At 41.2% G+C, this 24,612-nt stretch overlaps 1 protein-coding gene across 1 annotated transcript in view; it reads left to right on the top strand.

Moving 5' to 3' along the window:
* Positions 1–24,612, top strand: part of LOC132816926 (protocadherin Fat 3-like) — a 575,577-nt gene that overhangs the window by 368,289 nt on the left and 182,676 nt on the right. The window contains exon 7 of the mRNA XM_060826951.1: positions 17,568–17,707. Coding sequence (XP_060682934.1) covers positions 17,568–17,707 — 140 coding nt within the window. The remainder of the gene's footprint in view (positions 1–17,567; positions 17,708–24,612) is intronic.

Genomic DNA, 24,612 nt, shown 5'->3' with positions numbered 1-24,612 from the left:
TGATATGTTGATTTGATTGGTTGTCCTTACTCATTTTTTGGATGTGTCTTCCACTATGCCTTTTTAAGAAATGTTTTCTCCTTTATCACAATCATTCAAGGGAATTAAACTGACATTTGCAGTTGCTCCTGCTGGTAACTTCGATAGCTCTTCAACTCAGGACTTAGTGAGAAAATCTTTCAAGAGTGTGATCAGAAGAAGGTCTGTTGTGTGCAGCAACTTTTTGGTACCTAAAACTGTATACACTTGATCCTTGCTAGAGCTGGTGAGAGTATCACAGATCTGCCTTCAGTGCATACGCTTAGTCAAGTACTTTCCTGTCCTAGCTGAGATTCTGTGCCTAAATAGACATTTTGTAGCAGTAGAAAAGTACCCTTCAGGGGTTGAATTTAGAGGAATACCTACATGATTAGAGAACTGTACATAATCTGCACATTAACAAAAGAAATTGATTGTGCATGATGTAGCCAAGTTGTTTTATATTAATTTGAGACCTCTTAAACTTAGATGTCTTGAAAATAACAAGGTTTTCAACTGCACCTGCCCTATCATCCATGTTTCCATCCTTGTCCCTTCCCATCACACTCAACAGCGTGATTGGGTCGTCTTTGCCCTCACTTTTAATCCCACCAGCCTCTTCAATCAAAGGATCATTCTTTGCTATTTCGGACACTTCCAGCAGAATGCCACCAGCAAGCACAACTTTCCTTAACTCTCCCCATCCTGATTTTGCAGGGATTGCTCCCTCTGGGACACGCTAGTCTATCCCTCGACCACCAATAGCACCTATTTTTCCCAAGGCACCTTCCTACATAACCGCAGAAGGTGCAACACCTAGCTCATCACATACTGCCTGCTCACCATCCAAGGGCTGAAATATTCTTTCCAGGTGAAACAGCATTTCACCTGTATCTCCTCCAATCTTGTGTACGGTATTCACTGCACCCAATGCAGCCTACTCTACTTTGGCAAGATTGGGTGACTACTTTGCACAACACCTCCAATCTGTGGGCAAGCATGACCCTGACCTTGCCGTAGCCAATAATTTTAGCAGTGTCCAGCTCCCATGCCCACGTCTGTCCTCTGCCTGCTGCAATGCTCCAGCGAATCACAACATAAACTGGAAGAGCAACATCTCATCTTCAATTTACAATCTTCTAAGTTCAATATTGAGATCAACAGTTTCAGATTGTGGAACACTCCAACCCTCCCACCCCCTGCGCCTCTCAGTGGTCTGCTCAGTCTGGCAGTTAGACACACCATTGTTCTGTCATTCTCACATTCCAATCACTTAATCTGCACTATCAACATCATTTCTCCCACAGCATTCCAAACGCTTTGTTCTTTTGCATAAATGCTGCCTCCTCCTCCTCTGATGAAGAGTCATCTAGACTTGAAATGTTAGCTTGCTTTCTCTCCATGGAAGCTGCCTGACCCACTGTGATTTCAAGCATTTTTTGTTTTCAGTCCTACCACATCATTTGCTCACAAAATCTGTTTTCTATTTCCACATTGATTTTGCTTCACTTAATTGATGCCTGTCATTTTCCTCCATATCCAAACTTAATATTTAACTCTCACCTTTAAATGATTATGTCCTTTTCATTTGGACTGGATAGTATTCTGTTTCTCAATGTTTTAACACTTAGCTTTGAAGAGACAGTAAATTTCACCACAAAGGTTACAAATACTCAAAAATATTGCAAACGCATGTTGGATTAATTTATTGTATGTTCTTAATTTGTGATTAATGTTGGAATAACCATATACTATGGGACATTGAAACACAGAGAACTGGCAGTCTTGGAAGAAACATGTGTTCCTTAGCTCTATAGATAGAGGCAAACAGCTGGATTTTGCCACATATAGCAGCTCTGAATGAAGGCGAGTAAAAAATGAGGTCTGCAGAGGCTGGAGATCACAGCTGCAAATGTGTTGCTGGTCAAAGCACAGCAGGCCAGGCAGCATCTCAGGAATAGAGAATTCGACGTTTCGAGCATAAGCCCTTCAGAAAAACTGATGAATGAGACATTCTGGTCTGAATTGACTTAAATACTTCGAAAGGGAGCTGCCTAATGACCAATGCATTAATTTACTGGTTGTTTACTAGCTTCTCTCTCTGGATAGCTGGACATGCATGCAGACTTCATAAAGAGATAGATAATGATCTGGCAAGGAAGCAAGTCAATTCCATTACAAAGACCACAGAAGCAGTCAGCATACTATTTGACAGTCACCTTGAGTTTGGAAGCTTGTGCAAACCAGTTTGATGGAGCCATGAACACAGTGGGAGAGAGCTCAAAATTGATCTCATACTTTGAAAATGAGGATTGTTTTACATTACCTTTACTGGAAAATAAATTAAGTAATCTTCTTAATCTGCATTGGGGATAATAATGATTCATGATTGATTTATGGTCACATATATTTTGAAGATACAGTGAAAAGTGTTTTGTTGCCACAATCCAGAGCCATTTTGAGGTGCAGTAAGGCTAAAAAGAAATTTACTTAAATAAGATTCATCTTCTGTTCAAATTGGGGTCTCAAGCACAGCTTCAGGGCTTCTGCAAGGCCTCTGCAAGATATTCCAATCCTCAAGGAGTCCCATTGCAGGAGCAGCAATGATGACGCTGAATCCCAAGAAGATCCCAATGCCAATGCTGACCTGCTCTGGGCTACCACCACCAGGAGCATCTGCTCCAGGTTCTGCCACTGCCAAGCACCCAAGCTCTGGGTCAATAGCCACCAAGAATCCTCTTTCTGGGCCAGTGCCAAGAATCCAGGTTCTGAATTGTGGAGGTGACAGGGTGTGGTTCCTGAACACACAGAGATCATTCGTGAAAATCTGCTACCAATGGGGCATTAGTCAATTGAACTAGAGCTGACTAATTGACTCTGCAAAGACAGGCATGATAACTCTGGATGTAGAGGTACCGGTGTTGAACTGTGGGTAGACAAAGTTAAAAATCACACAGTGCCAGGTTATAGTCCTACAGGTTTATTGGGAAGTTCAAGCTTTTGGAGTGCTGCTGTTTTGTTAGGTAGCTAGTGGGGCAGGATCGTAGAACATAGAATTTACAGTAAAGCATTTAGTAAATTTTACGATAAATTCTGTGACCTATGATCCTGCCCCACTAGCTACCTGACGAAGGAGCAGCGCTCCAAAAGCTAGTACTTTCAAATAAGCTCATTGGACTATAACTTGGTGTTGTGTGATTTTTAAATATGGTAACTTTTGTTGTTCCTCATTGACATCTCTGTAAATTTATTTCTTGGTCTGTTTTAAGATTAGACTGCCATGATGCATTGGGTACAACCTTTCCACCATCAATTGCCAACAAAACCAGTGTAACAGTTTCTAAAGTCCCAATACTATGATGGTGACTACCAGATTATTCCCAAAAATGATACCTATGTGATTCTGTTCACTTTGAATGGGGTTATGCTATTGCCCACACATTATTTGGAAAGGGAGAAAGTGAGGACTGCAGATGCTGGAGATCAGAGCTGAAAATGTGTTGCTGGAAAAGCGCAGCAGGTCAGGCGGCATCCAAGGAGCAGGAGAATCGACGTTTCGGGCACGAGCCCTTCTTCAGGAATGAGGAACGTCGATTCTCCTGCTCCTTGGATGCTGCCTGACCTGCTACGCTTATTTGGAAAGGGCCCTTGTGATCTTTATGGCTATTTCTTCCACTGGGAAGTTCTGCGATGTGTAGGTTAGGTGGATTAGCCATGCTAAATTGCCCTGTAATATCCAGGGTTGCACAAGCTGGGATGCTTTTCAGAGGATCGGTGCAGACTTGATGGGGCAAATGGCTTCTATCTGTTCTACAAGGATTACATAGTAATCGGGAGTGGGACCCACTGCTGAGGGCGCTTGATAAGGACTCATCTACTGAGGTAGTGTGGGCTGAGGTTGGGAACAGGAAAGGAGAGGTCACCCTGTTGCGACTTTTCTATAGGCTGCTGAAAAGTTCCAGAGATGTAGAGGAAAGGATTGGAAAGATGATCCTGGATAGGAGTGAAAGTAAAAGAGTTGCTTTTACAGGGGCTTTAACTTTCCAAATATTGACTGGAAATGCTATAGCTTGATAGTTTAGACAGGTCAGTTTTTCTGCAGCTTTGTAAGTGCAGGAGAGTTTCCTGACACAGTATGTAGATAGGCCAACAAGAGGCAAGGCCACATTGGATTTGATACTGGCTAATGAACCAAACCAGGTGTTAGATTTGGAGTTCGGTAAGCACTTTTGTGATAGTGACCACAATTCGATTATTAGGAGAAAGTGTGGACTGAAGATGCTGGGGATCAGACTCAAGAGTGTGATGTTGGAAAAGCACAGCAGGTCAGGCAGCGTCCGAGGAGCAGGGGAGTCGACATTTCGAGCATAAGCCCTTTATCAGTGTTCACACTGGAAAAAGACAATTTTGTTGAGGACAGTACTAAGGTACAGGCGGCATTGAGTTTCATGAGGAGGAGGTGTTAGCAATTCTAGAAAGTGTGAAAATGGTCAGCACCCCCCAGGGCAGGATGGGATTTATCCTAGGCTTCTCTGGGAAGCCAGGGAGGAGATTGCAGAGCCTTTGCAATTGATCTTTGCCATAATTGTCTACAGTGCAAGAAGACTGGAGGATAGCAAATGTTGTCCCCTTGTTCAAGAAAGGGAATAGAGACAACCCTGGTAATTATAGAGCAGTGAGCCTTCCTTCGGCTGTGGGTAAAGTTTTGGAAAGGATTGCAAGAGATAAGAATAATTTGATTCGGGATAGTCAACATGGTTTTGTAAAGGGTAAGTCATGCCTCACCAGCCTTATTGAGTTTTTTGAGGTGACCAAGCAGGTGGATGAGGATAAAGCGGTTGATGTGATGTATTTGGATTTCAGTAAAGTGTGTGATAAGTTCCCCATAGTAGGCTATTGCAGAAAATACGGACGCTGGGATTGATGGTGATTTAGCGGTTTGGATCAGAAATAGCCTAGCTAAAAGAAAGAGGAAGGTGGTTGATGTGAAATGTTCATCCTGGAGTTCAGTTACTAGTGGTGTACCGCAAGGATCTCTTTTGGGGCCACTGCTGTTTGTCATTTTTATCAGTGACGTGGATGAGGCCACAGAAGGATGGGTTAGTAAATTTGCGGGTGACAATAAGGTCAGTGGACAATGAGGACTACTGCATTCGCTGCTCACAATGTGATGTCTTCTACATTGGCAAAGATGTTGCAGATTACAGAGGGACATAGATAAGCAGCAGAGCTGGGCTAAGAAGTGGCAAGGAGTTTAATGCAGAAAAGTGAGAGGTGATTCACTTTGGAAGGAGTAACAGGAATGCAGAGTACTGGGATAATGGTAAGATTCTTGTTATGCTAGATGAACAGAGAGATCTCTGTGTTCATGTACATGATCCCTGAAAGTTTCCACCAAGGTTGGTAGAACTGTTAAGGCATACGGTGTGTTAGCTTTTATTGATAGAGGGACTGAGTCTCGGAGCCATGGTGTCATGTTGCAGCTGTATAAAACTCTGGTGTGGCCGCACTTGTACAGTTCTGGTCGCCGCATTATAGGAAGGGTATGGAAGCACTGGAAAGGGTATAGAGGAGATTTATTGGGAAATTGTTTTGTATGGAGGGAAGATCTTATGAGAAAAGACTGAGGGACTTGAGGCTGTTTTCCTTAGAGAGAAGAAAGTTAAGAGGTGACTTGATAGAGATATACAAGATGATCAGAGGGTTAGAAAGGGTGGACTGTGAGAGCCTTTTTTCCTCAAATGGTGATGGTTAGAATGAGGGGACAGCTTTAAACTGAGGGGTGATAGATATAAGATAGATGTCAGATGTAGTTTCTTTACTCAGAGAGTAGAAGGGTATGAAACGCCCTGCCTGCAATAGCGTAGACTTGCCAACTTTAAGGGCATTTAAATGGTCATTGAATAAACATGGGTAATAATGGAGTAGTGTAGGTTAGATGGGCTTCAGGTTGGTTTCACAGGTCGGTGCAACATCAAGGGTTGAAGGACCTGCACTTCGCTGAAATGTTCTATGTACCTCCAATGATCTCCCCCTCATGTGCCTTTTGTGTGCATCTCCTCTGCAAGGGAAAAAAAAAATAGGCTGATGAGGTAGTAGGGAATGCATGGTGAATAGATTCATCTTCAGGAGATTGAGTTAGAATTGGCTATTTGGCAAATGTATCCATTAGCACTGGGAACTGCACTATTGACCACACCTGCAAGATTGAGGAAATAGTTTGCATGTTGTGTACTGTAATTCAGGTTGGTGAGTGGGGAGGTGGTACACCCAGTATACAAAAGTCTTACTCACCTTCGGAAAATGTAAAAGTTCACTGAGTTTGTGTAATAATGAGGGGATGGCTTTTTGTGGTCTGTTGTATCAGTGGTAGGTGTAAAACTTCATGGTGTCACAGTTTGTATACCAGGGTGATGTGTTGACCCTGTGTGGCAGTGGTGTAAAGTGACAGCCACATCCTTGATGTAGGCTACTATTAGCCAGTGTATCGCTTAGTCTCTGGTTTCCTATCTTGATATTGGGAGGAATGTTTAAGGAGCTGTAAAGTGGAGGTCTGAGTGTGGGACAACACCTCCGCTGGGCTATTGTGCCGACTTGTGCAGCTGTGTTGTGACCTGCTGCAGCTTTAGTTGATAGAATGTAGCCATATGTAGGGGAAAGCAGCAAAAGTCCAATGGATGCAGATGCTGGAGATCAGAGTCAAAAAGTGTGGCGATGGAAAAGCATAACTAGTCAGGCAGCATCTGTGGGGCAGAACAGTCAGCATTTTGAGCATAAGCATTCCTAATGAAGAGCTTATGCTCGAAACATAGACTCTCTTGCTTCTTAGATGCTGCCTGACCAGCTGTGTTTGTCCAGCATGACACATTTATACCCAAACATCCTCACAGCCTGCTTCCTGTAAAGACTCTATTCCATTCTCCCAGTTCTTCCATCTCCATTGCAGTTGTTTTTTGATGAGGGATTCTCTGAAACGCCAACTTTGACAACTCTCTGAAACATCCACCAACCTCCTCAACCAAGGTTTCCCCCGCACCATTAATGATCGGGCCCTCAATTGGTTCCGACTCATCTACTGTATTCCCTGTGTTCCCTCCCACACACTGATAGGGTTCTCCTTTCCCTCACCTACCATCCCACCAGCATCCACATCCATAGGATCACTCGCCACCATCTCCATCACCTCCAGCAAGATGCCACCACCAGACACACATTCCCCTTCCCTTCCTTGTCACCCTTCCACAGGAACTGTTCCCTTGGGACAGCTTGGTCCATTCTTCTTCCAGGAGAAAGTGAGGTCTGCAGCTGCTGGAGATCAGAGCTGAAAATGTGTTGCTGAAAAAGCTCAGCAGGTCAGGCAGCATCCAGGGAACAGGAGAATAATTCCTGAAGAAGGGCTTATGCCTGAAACGTCGAATCTCCTGTTCCCTGGATGCTGCCTGACCTGCTGCGCTTTTTCAGCAACACATTTTCAGCCATTGTTCTTCCAACACTTTCCACCGCCCGATGGCATCTACCCCTGCAACTGCTGAAGATGTAATGCCTGTTCATTTACCTCCTCGCCCCCTCAATATCCAAGGGCCCAAGCGCACCTTTCAGATGAAGCAGCGCTTTATCTGCACCTCTCACAATCTAGTCAATTGCATTCGCGACTCACAATGTGATGTCTTCTACATTGTGGAAATGAAGTGTAGACTGGGTGAGCACTTCCCAGGACGCCTACATTCTGTCTGCAAAGAAAGACCCTGAGCTTCTAGTTGCCTGCCACTTCAATATACCACCCTGTTCGCTGACCAATATCTGTGTCTCAGACTTGCTGTAGTACTCCAGTGAAGTTCAGCACCAGCAGGAAGAATGCACATCATTTTCCTCTTGGGGACCCTGCTTTTCACCTTCCGAGGCAGATCATTATTCACCCCTTTGTCCAACCGTTCTTCTCTCTCATTAGACGGTATCCCCACCTATCATTCGCCACCCCCCACCCCCCCATAATTCTCAGCTACTGTCAGTTCTGAGGATGGGTCACTTGACCCAAAATGTTCTCTCTGATTTCTCTCAACAGATGCTGCCAGACCGGCTGATCTTATCCAGCAATTTCTACTTTTGTCCCCAGAAATGACACCCCTTCACCAATTTTTAGTAAAAATCAGTCCAATGTCTGAACCCAAATTTGGGTCTGTTGTGTATCATTTTTCCCTAGAAAACAAAAGCTTCCTTATAACCAACAGATCTCCATTCTGTTAATCAGGCTTAATTTAAAGATATGACTGAAGAGTCAAATGAATTTCTGGAATTCATAATCTATCTGGTTCACCAATCTTGTAGTGATACATATAAGATGATCAAGAAAGTGAAAGCTTTAGCTCAATGGTAGTTCTCCCACCTGAGTCAGTGGATTGATTGAATACTGCAGGAAAAAAAGACAAAATCTGCACTGACATTTCAATGTTGGAATACACAATGATAACATTTCCAACATTCAGATACAGCATTAAATCAAGGTCCAATGCACCTTCTCTGGTGGATAGAAAAAAAGCATACTGTTAAAAATATCCAAGAAACAAGCCTACACTCACCCCAGATAATTAATGCTTCCATCAACATTGTTAAACAGATTTTTGATAGTTTATCTCCTCAGTTTTTGTCTGGTCTGGCATTGCATAACAAGGTCTATATATTTTCCTACTTTATAATGGTGAGTCCATATCTGAAGTAATCCATTGGCTGTGAAATATTTGAGAACATGCAAACCCTGAAGATACACTATCGAGTTGCACCTTCTTTGTTTTTCTGCAAGACATGTAATGGTTAGTTCTATACTTCTCTTGGTCTCAATAGGGAGCCTTGCTCATAAAGAGTGCAGAATTAGCTCATTTAGAGAAAGAAATTGGAGTATTATTGAGATTTTTTGAATATATTTATTAACCATACTTTTTGTTTTGATTCCCCCCCCCCCCCGCCGCCTTTTATTGCTGCTTGTTAAGTTTGATTACATAGCTTGTAGTTGAAAGGAATGGTTGCACTGATATTTTGCCACTTTTACTACAGGTAACCACTTTAAAGGAGGTGTTTCTCACCATTTGGAAAGGATGTACCTTTTTAATTTCCATTCGTTCAGAGAACCAGTGCATGCTTCACCTGAGTCTTTCTAATTAAAAACAGAAATTGCTTGAAAACACTCAACAGGTCTTACTGCATCTGTTGGGAGAACGCAGAATTAACGTTTCTGTTTCAGTGACCCTTTTGCAGAATTCCCTGAGTTCAGAGTTTTCTAGCAATGTTTGTTTTGGTTCTGATTTCCAGCATCTTCAGCTTTTTGGTTTATTTTCTTTCTGATCAAAGTTATTTAAGATGGAAGTTGGATGAAAGTTTTCTCAAGTCTTCCTTTGACATTAAATGAAAATACTTAAGACTACCCCATAAAGTTCTAATTTGAAAAGAAATCAAAGTAACATAACACAACTATCTTACTTGACACAAAAATGATTTAGACCTTTATGATTTGCGCCTGTGTCGTGTGTTGTAAAGACATCATAGATTTAATTTGATAATAAATGTCCTCTTGAAATACCTCTGCATACTTATAAGACTAATGCAATGATGTACAGATACATGTGTAGATGACTTGAAGACCGATTTACAGAAAGCCTCTCAATTACTCTGCATTCTATTTAAATAAAATAGGACAGTACAATATTTTCACTTTCACTTTTTACAAAGCAAAAAGTTAAAAATGTTTAACTTGGCACACCACAGCATCTATATTAATAACAAGATATAGATAAGAAAAAAATTTAAATTTAGGACGAAGCCCATCTTAGTTCAATTCAAAGCTCCTGGATTCAGGGGAAAAGACAGAATAACTTGTATATACAATTTATGCGCAAGATGAAGGTTCTACTGAGTTTGCTGTTCAAAATCTGTCATGTCATTTCTCTAACTACAACTACATCCCACATCATACCCGCCACTGCCAGCCTGATCACAGCATAGTCCCAACCAAAAATATCTTCTAAAAGCCCAAACAACAATGGATGCTATAAACCAGAAACAAAAATAGAAATTAGTTGAAAAACTTAGCAGGTGTGGCAGCATTTGTGTAGAGAAATCAGAGTTAATGCTTCTGGTCAAGTGACCCTTCCTCAGAACCCAACTAAATTAGAACTAAAAAATATCTTTTTGATTTTTTGTGGTGTTTTTAATGGTCTGCATGTGGCATTAACAAGTTATTTTTGTTTGAAGCTAGTAATCAAAGAAAGTTCAGATCTATATTTTAGGATGGTGGCTGTTTCACTGCAACAGTTGTTTTTACATTATTCCTGTCTAGAAAATGTGCTTTCCAGTGTAGTGTTTTTATCACAAGTCCAAAACAATGTTTAGGATTCACTCATCTCATGCAACAAAGATTATTATTAGTATAGATTGCTTTAAATTAACTGAAATATCTGGCAGTGCTCGAAAATATCATTATTAGGTTTTTCTTGAGTTTGAACTTGGTCTGTGTTTTTTATTTGATTTAAATTGTACTTTAAAATAGATTTTAATTTGATTTTTGTAGTTCTATTTGAAAAATGTATTTCAAAAAGCATTATTTAGAAATATCAACTTGAAGTTGCACTGGCCATATTTAACCCACTTCCTCCATCCCAAAATAAATATAACTCAGCAAGCTTACTTAATCAATAATACAACTGCATAGTTCAACAAAATCCCATGTTCAGTCCCCTTGTGTGTAGCTCTCAGCAAGGGAACGATAAGAACATTAATGTTGGTTTAAATGCTCTTGGGTAAGGGTTAATTACTATCTAGTTGTCCCAATGGAACATTCATATGTGAATATTGGGTTAGAACGAGACTGAGCTTTGTGATTTAAGCTATTGACCAATTCACTGGCACTCACAGTCGAAGCTCATGCATGAATAATGAGGGCTGGGAAAGGTGCTCAAAAGGGGGAGAAAATGGTGAAGAAGGAAATAATTATATTTAAACAGATAGTGAAAAGCTTTGACCTATAAATCTTTAATATTGTGAGATGGTTATTTTTATAGAATTGATTTTTTTTATTGATTGCTGTCTATAATTTAAACTGACTGATTCCAGAGTAGTGAATTATCTTGTAATTTCAGTTCTGCCTATTTCTGCGCTACCAGAGTGCTAGACTGAGTCGAACCAACCTCTATTTCAAATCAGAAATTATTTCCATATTTTCATTTTATATTGCAGCATTAAAATTAGATATCTAGATGAAACTATCTTTCACCTCACTACAAATCGCATATGTAACTAGATAATGAAAGTTGCTAACAACAATTTACATTTGTATTGCTATAAGACCATAAGTCATAAAAGCAGAAAAAGAGCATTTAGCCCATCAAATCTGCTCTACCATTGGTTGAGTTCATGGCTGATCTGATAATTCTCAACTCCACTTTCCTGCCTTATTCCCATAATCTTTGATTCAATTGCTGATTAAAAGTATCTACTTTTAACCCCACTGTGAATCCTCTTGCAAAGGTGCCTGCCTTGAAGAAGTTTTCCTCCTCTCTCTACAAGAATCTCAGGAAGTCCCTCTCCCACTGCAACTCCCAGGTCGTTTCCTCTGCCCTGAAGCTCTTCAACCATGTCATGAAACAAATTCGCTACCACAGCCACATTTGCTTCCTCAGTGCCTGCCTCCATAATCAACTCATCCCACACGGACCACCTTTAAACCAGCAGAGTTTGGACCCGAACAGGACAAACAATACAGACTACAGATTCAAAAACATCAGCAGCAGTTGTCCTTCAAGATCCTCCGCTCGACGCTCACAGCAATGCGCCGGCACCTAACCTCTCTACAGTCAGCCCTGCCTCAGCTGAGAGCCACACTCTCTCAGAATTGCAAAGAACCCACATTATACTACATCCTCAGGAGAATTCATACTCTCAACAAACAGTATTTCAATTCCATCTCAAACATCAAAAACTGAAAGTACAAAAAACTTTTATCTACTCACCTCCATAACCAGCGCTCCTCAAACATTCCAGAAGATTCCTCTGGCCTCGGAAACTACTCAGACCCCGTTAGCCATGCGGCTGATGCAGCTGTCAACCCCACGCTGATTGATGATGTCACTTCCACCCCATCACGGCCACTCCCACAACTACTTCCGCCCCTCACAATTCCTCATGCATCACACGTGACATCACTTCAACCGCTCACATCATCGCTGATGCCACACGCTCAGTGACTTCCGCCACCCCTACTGCTGTGGTCACCACCACTTCTGCCCCCACCAGCGCCACTCAGCTGCATTCTGCTGACATGCCCCCCCCACAGATCCCACTGCCACTATCCCCACCCCCAGAACCCAGAGGGGAACACTACCCCTGCTCCTGACTCCACCATTTCCCCCACCACCACACCCACTCCAGTTACAGGTTCTGCCCCCACTCCCAGCTCCACACCCACACCAGATCCCTGCTCCCAGCTCCCAGCCCTGTCAAATTTTCACCATTCCCCCAGACCTCCCCTTCACTGAGGACAAACGATCAATCCTCAGCAAAGGACTCACCTTCATCCCCCTCCATCCATGCATCAATGAATTTAATACGTGCTGTGACGTCGAACATTTCTTCCGTCGCCCCCGCCTCAGAGCTTACTTTCACAATCAGCATTCCCATCCACCTTCCAAGGACCCTTCACCCACCTCCAACACACTGTATCCACCTAAACACCCCGCACTGGCCTATTACCTGCCCTCGACCTCTTCATTTCCAACTGTCGCCGGGACATTAACCGCCTCAATTTGTCTACCCCTTTCCCCCATTCCAACCTCTCACCCTCACAATGCGCAGCCCTCCAATCCCTCTGCTCCAATCCCAACCTCACCATCAAGCCACCGGATAAAGGGGGTGCAGTGGTAGTCTGGCGCACTGACCTCTACACAGCTGAAGCCAAATGCCAGCTTGAGGACACCTCTTCCTACTGCACCCTCGACCATGAACCCACCCCCCATCACCAAACCATCATCTCTCAGACCATACAGAACCTCATCACCTCAGGAGATCTCCCACCTACAGCTTCCAACCTCATAGTCCGGGAACTCTGCACTGCCCGGATCTACCTCCTTCCCAAGATCCACAAGCCTGACCACCCTGACTGACCCATTGTCTCAGCATGCTCCTGCCCCACTGAACTCATCTCTACCGACCTCGACACTGTTCTGTCCCCCCTAGTCCAGGAACTTCCCACATAATTTCGAGACACCACCCATGCCCTCCACCTCCTCCTAGACTTCCGTTTCCCCAGCCCCCAATGCCTCATCTTCACCATGGACATCCAATCCCTCTACACCTCCATCTGCCATGACCAGGGCCTCCAAGCCCTCTGTTTTTTCCTCTCCCAACGTCCCCAACAGTACCCTTCCACCGACACTCTCATTCATTTGGCTGAACTGGTCCTCACCCTTAACAATTTCTCCTTTGAATCCTCCCACTTCCTCCAGACCATGGGTAGCCATGGGCACACGTATGGGCCCCAGCTATGCCTTTCTCTGTGTTGGCTACATAGAACAGTTGATCTTCCATAATTACACCGGCACCACTCCCCACCTCTTCTTCCGCTACATTGATGACTGCATTGGCGCCACCTCGTGCTCCGCGATGAGGTTGAGCAATTCATCAACTTCACCAACACATTCCAGCCTGACCTTAAATTTACCTGGACCATCTCTGACACCTCCCTCCCCTTCCTGGACCTCTCCATCTCTATTAATGATGACCAACTTGACACTGACATTTTTTACAAACCCACCGACTCTCACAGCTACCTGGATTACACCTCTTCCCACCCTACCTCTTGCAAAAATACCATCCCGTATACTCAATTCCTCCGCCTCCGTCATATCTGCTCCCAGGAGGACCAGTTCCACCACAGAACACACCAGATGGCCTCCTTATTTGGAGACTGCAATTTCCCTTCCTACGTGGTTGAAGATGCCCTCCACATCTCATCCACATCCTGCACCTCCGCCCTCGGACCCCACCCCTCCAACCGTAACAAGGACAGAACACCCCTGGTGCTCACCTTCCACCCTACAAACCTTTGCATAAACCAAATCATCTGCTGACATTTCCGCCACCTCCAAAAAAACCCCACCACCAGGGATATATTTCCCTCCCCACCCCTTTCCGCCTTCCGCAAAGACCGTTCCCTCCGTGACTACCTGGTCAGGTCCACGCCCCCCTAAAACCCACCCTCCCTTCCTAGCCCTTTCCCTTGCCACCACAGGAACTGTAAAACATGTGCCCACACCTCCTCCCTCACCTCTACCCAAGGCCCTAAAGGAGCCTTCCACATCCATCAAAGTTTTACCTGCACATCCACTAATATCATTTATTGTATCCGTTGCTCCCGATGCGGTCTCCTCTATATTGGGGAGACTCGGCGCCTCCTAGCAGAGTGCTTTAGGGAACATCTCCGGGACACCCGCACCAGTCAACCACACCGGCCCGTGGCCCAACATTTCAACTCCCCCTCCCACTCAGCCAAGAACATGGAGGTCCTGTGCTTCCTTCACTGCCGCTCCCTCACTACCAGACGCCTGGAGGAAGAACGCCTCATATCCGCTTCGGAACACTTCAACCCCAGGGCATCAATGTGGACTTCAACAGTTTCCTCATTTCCCCTTGCCCCACCTCACCCTAGTTCCAAACTTCCAGCTCAGCACTGTCCCCATGACTTGTCCGGACTTGTCCTACCTGCCACCTTGTCCTTTTCCACCTATCCACTCCACCCTCTCCTCCCTTACCTATCACCTTCATCCCCTCCCCCACTCGCCCATTGTACTCTCTGCTACTTTCTCCCCACCCCCACCCTCCTCTAGCTTATCTCTCCACCTTATTTATTCCTGATGAAGGGCTTTTGCCTGAAACATCGATTTCGCTGCTCCTTGGATGCTGCCTGAACTGCTGTGCTCTTCCAGCACCACTAATCCAGAATCTGGTTTCCAGCATCTGCAATCACTGTTTTTACCTGATTAAAAGTATGTCTACCTTGGTCTGTTTCTACTTTAATGATCTAAAGGCACAAATGGAAATACATGAGTTTAATCTAATTGCCATTACAGAAACATGGCCACATGGTGACCAGGTCTGAGAATGGAACATTCAAAAATGTCAAACATTTAGGATGGACAGGCAAAAAGATGGGGTTACATTGCTAATGGGAAATGACATCAGTTCATTAGTAGGGAAGGATCTCCCATGGTTTTTCCAACGTGTGGAATTTTTGAGTGGAGCTAGGAAACAGCAGTGGGCAGTAGGCTCTGGTTGGAATTATTTGCAGACAAACAGTGGTGATAGTGTGGGCATGCAATTAATCAGGAAATGAGAGAATCATGTAGCACGGGCAAAACAATTATCATGGGTGATTGACTTCAACTTGAGAAGGAGACCATAACTCTCCCCAAGCTAGAAATCTAAGGGACTAGGAGAATGAGAAGCTGAAAGAAGTTAGTGCTAATAAGAAAATTATAATGAAGAAATTGATAGAACCAAAGGTTGATAAATCGCGAAGAAATGATTTTCTATATCCCAACGTGTTGAAGGACGTGGCTACAAATAATCAGTATATTAGCATTATCTTTAAAAATTTTGTAGTTTCTGGAAGGATTCCCAAAGATTAGAAGGTAGGAAATGTAACCCGATTATTTAAGAAGGGAGTAAGAAAGAAAAGGGAGAACCAGAGACTTGTTAGCCTTACATAAATATTAGAGAAAATATTAGAATTCGTTATAAAAGATGGGATAAATTGACACTTGGAGAATAATGATCTGATCGGAAATAGCATGGATTGTGTTTGATAAATTGTTGGATTTTTTTGAAAATATTATTAATAAAATTGGTAAAGGACAGCCAGTGGTTGTTGTATACTTAGATTTTCAAAAGGTTTTTCATAAAATCCTTCTCAGGAAGCTAGTTGGAAAATTTAAGGCAAATGGGATTGGAGGCATGGACTAATGATAGGCTACAGGCAGAAAATAGAATATGAATAAATTAGTCATTCTCGCTTTGGCAGTCTGCAAATAGTTGGGAACCACAATTAGTACTTGGTACTAGCTCTTCACAATATCTCAATGATTTGGAGGAGAGGACTTAGTAAAATATTTCCAAATCTGCAGAAGATAGTAAGCTAAGCGAAATGTGTTGTAAGGAAGTTGTAAAGTGGCTTCAGGAAGGTTGGACCAGGCTTAGTGAATGAGTAAGAACATAGCAGATGGAATATAATGTGTAAACCTGTGAATTTATCCATTTTTGTAGGAAGAACAGATGTGCAGAGAGTTTATTAAATGGTGAGCATTTGGAAAATGTAGATGTGTAATTATTAATGACAACTGTGCCTGTATTTTCTGAAGCTTTGAAAAATGACACAAGACTTAATTAAAACTTACAATACTTAAAGGGTTAGACAGAGGTAGATGCAAGAAAGATGCTCTCCCTGGCTGAGGAATCTAGAACAGGGGGCAATATTTAAAAATATGAGATGCCACTTAGGTCCAAGATGAGGAGGAATTACTCAGAAGGTTGCAACTCTTTAGAATTCTCTGCCCAGAGTGTTGTGGAAACTTAGACTTGAATATGTTGAAAATCATAGAATTCCTACAGTGCAGAAAGAGGTCATTTCTGCACCAATGCTTGTAAACTGCATCCCACTCAGATGCACTCCTCTACTCCTGTTCCAACTTTCCTATTTTGAATTTATTTAACAATCCAGCTTTGACAGCCCGTAGCGGTATAGAATTCCACCTGTTCACTGTCTACTGAAAGAAATAAGTCCTTTTATGTCTGTACTTATGTCTGTCCTTACTCTGAGATTATTGTCTCTGTTCCTCGACCATCCCACTAGAGGAAACAACCTTTTTTCATATGCCCTGTCAAACCCTTTAAGACTTTTAGTCTGACAATAATTACATAAATCCAATCCAGAGCACGAGAAAAATAATTTGCATGAAATCGCACATTTTTAGTCTTTCAGTTTGAATATTCCTTGACACTTTATATCTTGAATAATGAAGTATGAAATACATCTCAATTTGCTGATTTTGACTTGCCATACAGCAACAGTAAACTGTTGAAACTGAGTTTGTGATAGCCATTACTAATTTAACACATTGCATTAAGAGCAGTAACAGTGGGTCATTACTGGTAAATTGTGAAGGTTTAATTCTCTGGCAAAGATTGACATGTGTTTATATATTTGTAACTAACATTTCAATTCTTTTTCTCTTTGTCTTGATGTACCTACTTTGGAATTCAAAGTGTTGAGAATCTGTAACTAAAAAGAACTTCAGCAGTTTCTGATATAAAAAAATTGATGGGACGACTGCAAAATTCAGTACTGTTTGTTGTGATTATAAAATAATCTTTGAGATCATTACTATCCACATGGTGAACATAAAAGTTAGATTTTAGAACTCAAAGCTGAGGTGATCAAATTGATTTTGTCTTTTTCAGTCTGTTATCTTGAGACTGACTGCGTAGTTCTTATTTTATGTTGTATCTTGCAGGTGGAAATTATGAAAGTGTGTTCGAAATAGAGAAGGGTGTCGGCACACTTGTTATCGCAAAGCCACTGGATACTGAGCACAGGGCCACATATAATATGACTGTGGAAGTCACAGATGGAACAAACTCAGCTACCACACAGGTAAAGCAGACAGGGTATATGAATTCAAAGTGTACTGCAAATGGCGATGCTCAGGTTCATCATTTCCTGGTGTTTTAATAATATGTCCTTGTTTAATACAATGTTCAGTAATGATTAAAGCCATATCACATTATTTGTTTCTGCTGTCTTAAAAATTGTTGTCAGTTTAGCTGTTTGGGATTCTCATTTAGCATCATTAGCAGAACTGCTTGAATTAAATTTTCTTTTCATAGGTGAGGAAAATACTTTGGTCTTAAACTGATGTTTTCATTTCTTGTTTCTGAATTGCTTATTGAACATAAATTTTTATATGTGTATGGCTGTAAATATTTATAAGATGAATTGCACAGTGAAAATTATAGCACTTGACACAGCATTTGTCAAAACATAACAACAAGCAGAAAGCTTTATAGGATAGTCCCTTGAAAAGTTAACTATGGCAGACTCGTGGTTTTATTTCTCTGGATTAACAAATTTAAGATTGTAGCCTGAATCATCATAGGAATAAAAAAAAGGTGAAAATGATGGTTAAGACTAAATTCTGAGCTTCTCACCCCTATTTCAAGGTTTCCCTACTTTTCCCAGGGGGGCTTTTCTAAGAGTGCAGGCTCACTCAGTCCATGAGCCTACACCTATACTCTTGACCAAGCTTCATTCTTAACTGAGAGTCCTGAAATCCAGAGGATTGTTGAAATACTTGCGACAACCAGTTTAAACATTACTCAGCTTTGGATCTGTGATCTATTTTGTAAATTCTAGAATGTATATATAAGATAGAGTGGTTTCAAGTGCTTGAATTTTCTGTTATTGATGCTTGAATGTAACAACAGGAGGAAAACTCCATACGTAGTCCATTGAAAAGGTCAAGAATATTCACACTTCTATTTGACTGAGGTTTTCAAAAATTTTTTTTTTATAAGTGAAACATTATGAATGAATAACTATCTTTTTGTAGCTTTTTGTACATCCTCCTGTCATCATAAATAGTGTCCCCACCTCTGGGTTTTTGTCCTACAACAGAACCTGGCAATGTAATGTACATTTGTAATCTGACCAAACAGGTTAATTGTCAGCATGTAATTCCTTCCAATGTGCCCGCTCCTAGTTTCTTGCCTCAATGTTTAATTCCTATTACTGTTCACTTGGGTGGGACATAAATGGTTCATTTTTTGAGTGATTGGGTCATGTGCCTCATTGCCACACCCCTCAAGCTTACTTCTGTAGGGGCCAAGTGATCGTTTCCAGTTCCAATCTGTAATTCTATTTTATATGATCAAAAGCTGAGTAAGGGTAGGAGAAACCCCGAGTTGCCAAATCATATACCGCAAGGAATTTTGCAGACAAGAGAAACCATCATGTTTATGTTGGATTTTTGAAAGCCAGTTCTGACACTCACTTTCTTTCTCCTCCCCACTCCCCCATGCCTAAGTGGTTAACTTGTTCCTTTTCAAGTTTATATTCAATTCACTTTTAAAAGTTGTGACCTAATCAACTGTCTTCACCCATTTGAGGTGTTTCTTCTAGATCTTACTGAATCTCTCTGAAATAAAAACAAAATTTCTCATCTTTCCCTTGGCTCTTTTATCTATAACCTTAGATCAAGTTCTTCTGGATCTCTCCTCCAGACACTGGGAACAGTACCCAAGTCACTCCTCCTTGAAGAAAGGAACACTATGGGGTGGCACGGTGGCTCCGTAGTTAGCACTCCTGCCTCAGAGCACCAGGGACTTGGGTTCAATTCCAGCTTTGGGTGACTGTGTGTGGAGTTTACACATTCTCCTTATGTCTGTGTGAGCTTCCTTCGAGTGCTCTGGTTTCCTCCCACAGACCAAAGATTAGATTAGATTACTTACAGTGTGGAAACAGGCCCTTCGGCCCAACAAGTCAACACCGACCTGCCAAAGTACAACCCACCCAGACCCTTTACCCAATATTTAACCCTTCACCTAACACTGTGGACAATTTAGCCAGGCCAATTCACCTAACCTGCACATTTTTGGATTGTGGGACGAAACCAGAGCACCTGGAGGAAACCCATGCAGACACAGGGAGAATGGCTGTGTGGAGTTTGCACAGTCACCTGAGGTGGAAATTGAACCTGGGTCTCTGGTGCTGTGAGGCAGCAGTGCTAACTACTGTGTCACTGTGCTGCCCTCAAGATGTGCAGGCTAGGTGGATTAGCCATGGGAAATGCAGGTTTTCGGGGATAGTAGATCTGGGTGGGATGCTCTTCTGTGGTCCAGTGTGGAATTGAAGGGTCAATTGGCCTGTTTCTACATTGTAGGGATTCTGGTTGAACATTTGCATTCTTTTGTTTTCCATGCTAATTTCCAGTTAAATAAGAAAGAAATGTAAATTGTATTTCAGGATCAACAAAGGCATTCAGCCAGAAATTCTAAAATTGGAGAATAACACAGTGGTAGTGTCCCAATCCTGGACCTAGAGGCCCAGTCCAAGTCTCACTGCACCAGAGGTGTGGAATGATATTTCTATAAAAGGCTTTCTATTGCATTCCTGGCACTGAGTGGGAATATATGAGTACCTAGCCACAATAGCTTAGCAATTTTGCGATAGGATTATTACTAGAGTTCCAGAAAAGGCAGCTGGGAATTGAATGTGATAGAAGAACTTAAGGACCAATGAATTAGCAAGTTTGTATGCCCCCCTTCAAATATAGGTAGGGTGAGTGGCATTAATTTAGTGTGAGAAAGCTGTCATTGCATTTGATGATCCCTGAGCACTTGTGACTAATTCCTCAAGCCTGTTGTCGCCCTCCCTCTGGAAATCCAGGAAGTAGCAGAGATTTGCATATATGAGATGGTATACTGAAATTTTTACCCTCATCCTTCAAGTTCCTATTCGAGTTCCAGGTACATAGTAGAATAAAATTCAACCTTCAACTGAGAATTGCTCATTCGAAAATGGCTATTGGCCAAGATATAAGGAACTGAATCATTCAACTTGAAATTATTTTAGAGTAACTATTATACCTGGTTCAAAAATAAAATGGTTCCTGAAAATGTTTCATTTATAATATCATTTGAAAGTCTGCTGTACAGATGCACTTTTATTTCAGCTAAGTGATAAAATAATAACGGGTCATAATGGTACTTGACAATGGGAACGTTATCAGTGTTAATGGTTCATGTATTTTGTTTTGAAAAAGTTTTTTTCAGCTCTTCCATTAACCTCAACTGCTTTTAAAAGGTCATTGACTGTGCGGCTGCAATAGTCAGGAACTGTTTCTTATAAAGCATTAGTCTATTTTATTTTATGGCATTCATCCAACATGATATATATTCATTAAGTATTCAGAGATTTAATTTTAAAAGTTTTGGATTTTTAAAATAATTTTTGTTGTCATGCTAACTTTTGTTTAATTTGTCAAAATCCTGGTGATATTATATTTAAATATGTTATCCAGTTTTGATGATTGATGTATGAACAGTTTTACTCTACAAGTTCTCAAATGGACTTTGTAGATGAACTGTAAGTATAGACATAGTTACAACATTTGAGCTGTATTTACTAATTTTAGTGGAAAACACCTCAACAACTGATGCAAATATTTTGCACTTACACATTTATTTAAAAACCTCTTTTAATGGTACTCAGTAACCAAGAAAACAAACCACTCACCTAATCAAAATCCTCAGATACTCTATTTCTTGTCTTAATGTCTTATCAACAAGTCTAAAGCTCTAATATACAAGCATACACATATGAATGTTGAGATTTCGGTGCTTACTCTATTCATCTTTATTCACTAAACAAAAACACAACTAGCCACATCTAAATTCTCAGTTGATGTCAGCTGGTGGCTAATATATTGAACAATATGGTCGGCAGGGGCCTTTCTTTAAAAGTTAAATTAACTGTGGGAGGTAGGAAGCCTACAGAAAGATAAAGGAACATATTTCAAGGATTTTGTGTGCTGAATGCAAATAGATTGGAGGCATTAAATAAAATGTTTGTGAACAGAAACTAGAACGTGCAACTGATGCATCTATTTACCTTAACTATTCACTTAGTTCTAATTCTATCAGAATCATTGAATACATTTAGACTGTGAACTGTTATATATGAAGGTGAGTTATTTCCAATGCATCTACCATCTCATTGACTATCTATTTTAAGATGCAAGGATGAAATTTGTCAAGACCTGGGGACTTGTCAGTTTAGTACTGCTTCCCTGTACTAGCAATTTTTATTAATTCCTCTCTTCTTTTCATCATTCAATTTACAACAATTGCACAATTTTTTTTGCATTCTCTGTAGTGAATATATGAGGAAAATCCTTGTTTATTTAATCTACCATTTTCTTGATATTTGTTAGTGCAACCCTATTCTCAAGAGAGGACCAAAACTTTTTATTCGCTTTTTTTTCCCTTTTTCATGACCTATAGAACCATTTAGTATCCATTTTTAATTTCTAGCTAGCTTCCTTCTTGCTCATAATTAATGTTTTAGTCATTTCTTGCCATCCAGGGTTTTTGAAGGAAATGAAAGTAAAGATTTCATGGGCACTTGCCATAATCAGTCTTTGCTGGACTTGAGGGAAGCTGCCAGAAGGTTAGAGAATTACAGACATTACGATGTTGCTCAAGAAAGATTGTAAGGATTATCTCAACAATTACAGACCAGTCAATTTAACAGTGAGGAAGCTTCGAAAAACAAATATTCTTGAAAGAATTAGTATCACTTGGGAAAAGATGAGTTGACTCGGAAGAGTCAGCATGGATTTCTAGAGGGAAAATTATGTTCCTGAAGCTGCTAGAGTTTTAAAGCAGTAAGAGAACCGCACTGAGAATAAACTGTGCTATAAATAAATTCCCAGATGTTGATACAGTGCCATACAATAGACTTGCAGAAGGTTGTATGTCAAGCATACAGTATCATCAACTTTATTGATAAAGACAGAGTAGAAGTGCAAAGAGGTGATGCTGAACTTGCACAAGATACTTGTTAGAACTCAGTTGGAGTATAGAGTACAGTTGTGGGTGCCACATTATAAGAAAGATCTGTATGTCTGAAGCAGAATGCAAAGGAATTTACAGGAATGGTTCCAGGAATGTGAAATATCTTTTTGAATATCTCCCACTGCTTTTCTACTGACCAACCTCCTTGCCTAATATCCAAGCACTTCAGCTAGTACAGCTTTCATGTTATGTATTTGCCCTTATTTAGGTTTGATGTACTAGTCTTAGATATAATACTTCCCTTTCTAATTTCAATTATGTTGTGGTTGGAGCTTTTAATCTGAAGTTATGAATTAACTATGCTTTATCACCTACACCAAGTTGAATGCAACCTGCTTTCCTGATTGTTTCAGAATATGCTGCTCAGAAAAAGAATCTCCAACATTCTGTGGACTTCTTGTCCAGGTTACGAGAGTCAGAGAGCCATATGGAAATAGAACGTTCAGTCCAACTCATCCGTGCTGACCAGGTTTCCTAAACTAAACCAGTCTTGTTTTCCTGCGTTTGGTCTATATTTTTAGCATGGCCTATTCACTTAACCTGCACATCTTTAGACTGCAGGAGAAAACCTACGCAGACATTGGGAAAGGTGTAAACTCCACAGAGTCTAAATTCTTCCTTTTCATGGAACTGACTAAATGTCTTTTAAATGGTGTAACTGACCCTTCCTCAGAACAGGCCGAAAATGTTAACTCTGATTGTTCTCCAAAGATGCTGCCAAGTCTGCTGAGTTTTCCAGCAATGTATTTTTTTTACTTTACTTTGATTTACAGCATCTGCAGTCCTTTCAGTTTTTATTTTATTATTCTATGATGTCTGATGATCTGTAAATCTTTTCTGCATCCTTTCCAATTCAATAATATCTTCTGAAACCAGAACTGTACAATCTGATTTTTCTTCACAAGCAGATTAAAATCACCCATGATTCTCGTTGTCCCTTTGTTACAAGAACCCAATTTCTTTTTTTGTTTACTTTGTCCTATATGGTGGTTCATGTCTGGGGGCCTGAAGCCCATTTCCACTCGTGAAATCTTATCTAAAACTGCTCCTCCACTCCACCCAAACTGTTTCGACATCCTGATTGCCTCAACTATTGTCACTTTTAACTATTGAACCAATGCGATCTTTGATTAGAATTGCTATCCCTTCACTTTTATCAAGTTTTCTGTTTCTCTCAAGTCTTTCATGCCTCAAAAATATTCAGCATTCAACCATTGTAACCACACAGTCATGTCTCCATAATGGCAAAAAAATTATATTTTAGTGTGTACTATCAATTTATTTACTTTGTTATAAAGGGTACTACATTCAGATACTTAGCCTTTAGTTTTTTTTATACCTTTGTATTACTGTATCTAGTCTTTTGTTGGTGTGCTTTAAGTATTTTTCTCTCGCTCTGCATTCCTACCGTTCTCTGACCTTCGTTTCTCATATCAGTGTTTTACTTTCCTGCCTGGACTCTGGCATACATTTGTATTTGCATCAACTGAGTGTCGCAGCACAAGAAATTGACATGTAACTATGAAGATATGAGGGAGTTGCTGGCTTGAGTTGATTGGAAGGGGAGCTTAGCAAGAAAGGCAGTGGATAAAAGCAAATTACTGTGGATGCTGGAATCTGAAATCAAAAGAGAAAATGCTGGAAAATCTCAGCAGGTCTGGCAGCATCTGTAAAGAGAGAAAAGAGCTGATGTTTCGAGTCTAACTGACCCTTTGTCAAAAAAAGGCAGTGGAGCAGCAATAGTAGGAGTTCTGGCATAATTCAAGAGATTCAAAGTTTGTGAGAAGATTTGTAGCTCAGGTGCTCGTTGTTGTGGTTCTGTTTGCCGAGCTGAGAGTTTTTGTTGCAAATGTTTCGTCCCCTTTCTAGGTGACATCCTCAGTGCTTGGGAGCCTCCTGTGAAGCGCTTCTGTGCTGATTCCTCCT

The sequence above is a fragment of the Hemiscyllium ocellatum genome, chromosome 6, assembly GCF_020745735.1.
Source record: "Hemiscyllium ocellatum isolate sHemOce1 chromosome 6, sHemOce1.pat.X.cur, whole genome shotgun sequence".
NCBI classification, from domain to species: Eukaryota; Metazoa; Chordata; class Chondrichthyes; order Orectolobiformes; family Hemiscylliidae; genus Hemiscyllium; species Hemiscyllium ocellatum.
Note: the sequence above shows the minus strand (reverse complement) of the source record. Positions and strands in the feature narration are given on the sequence as shown.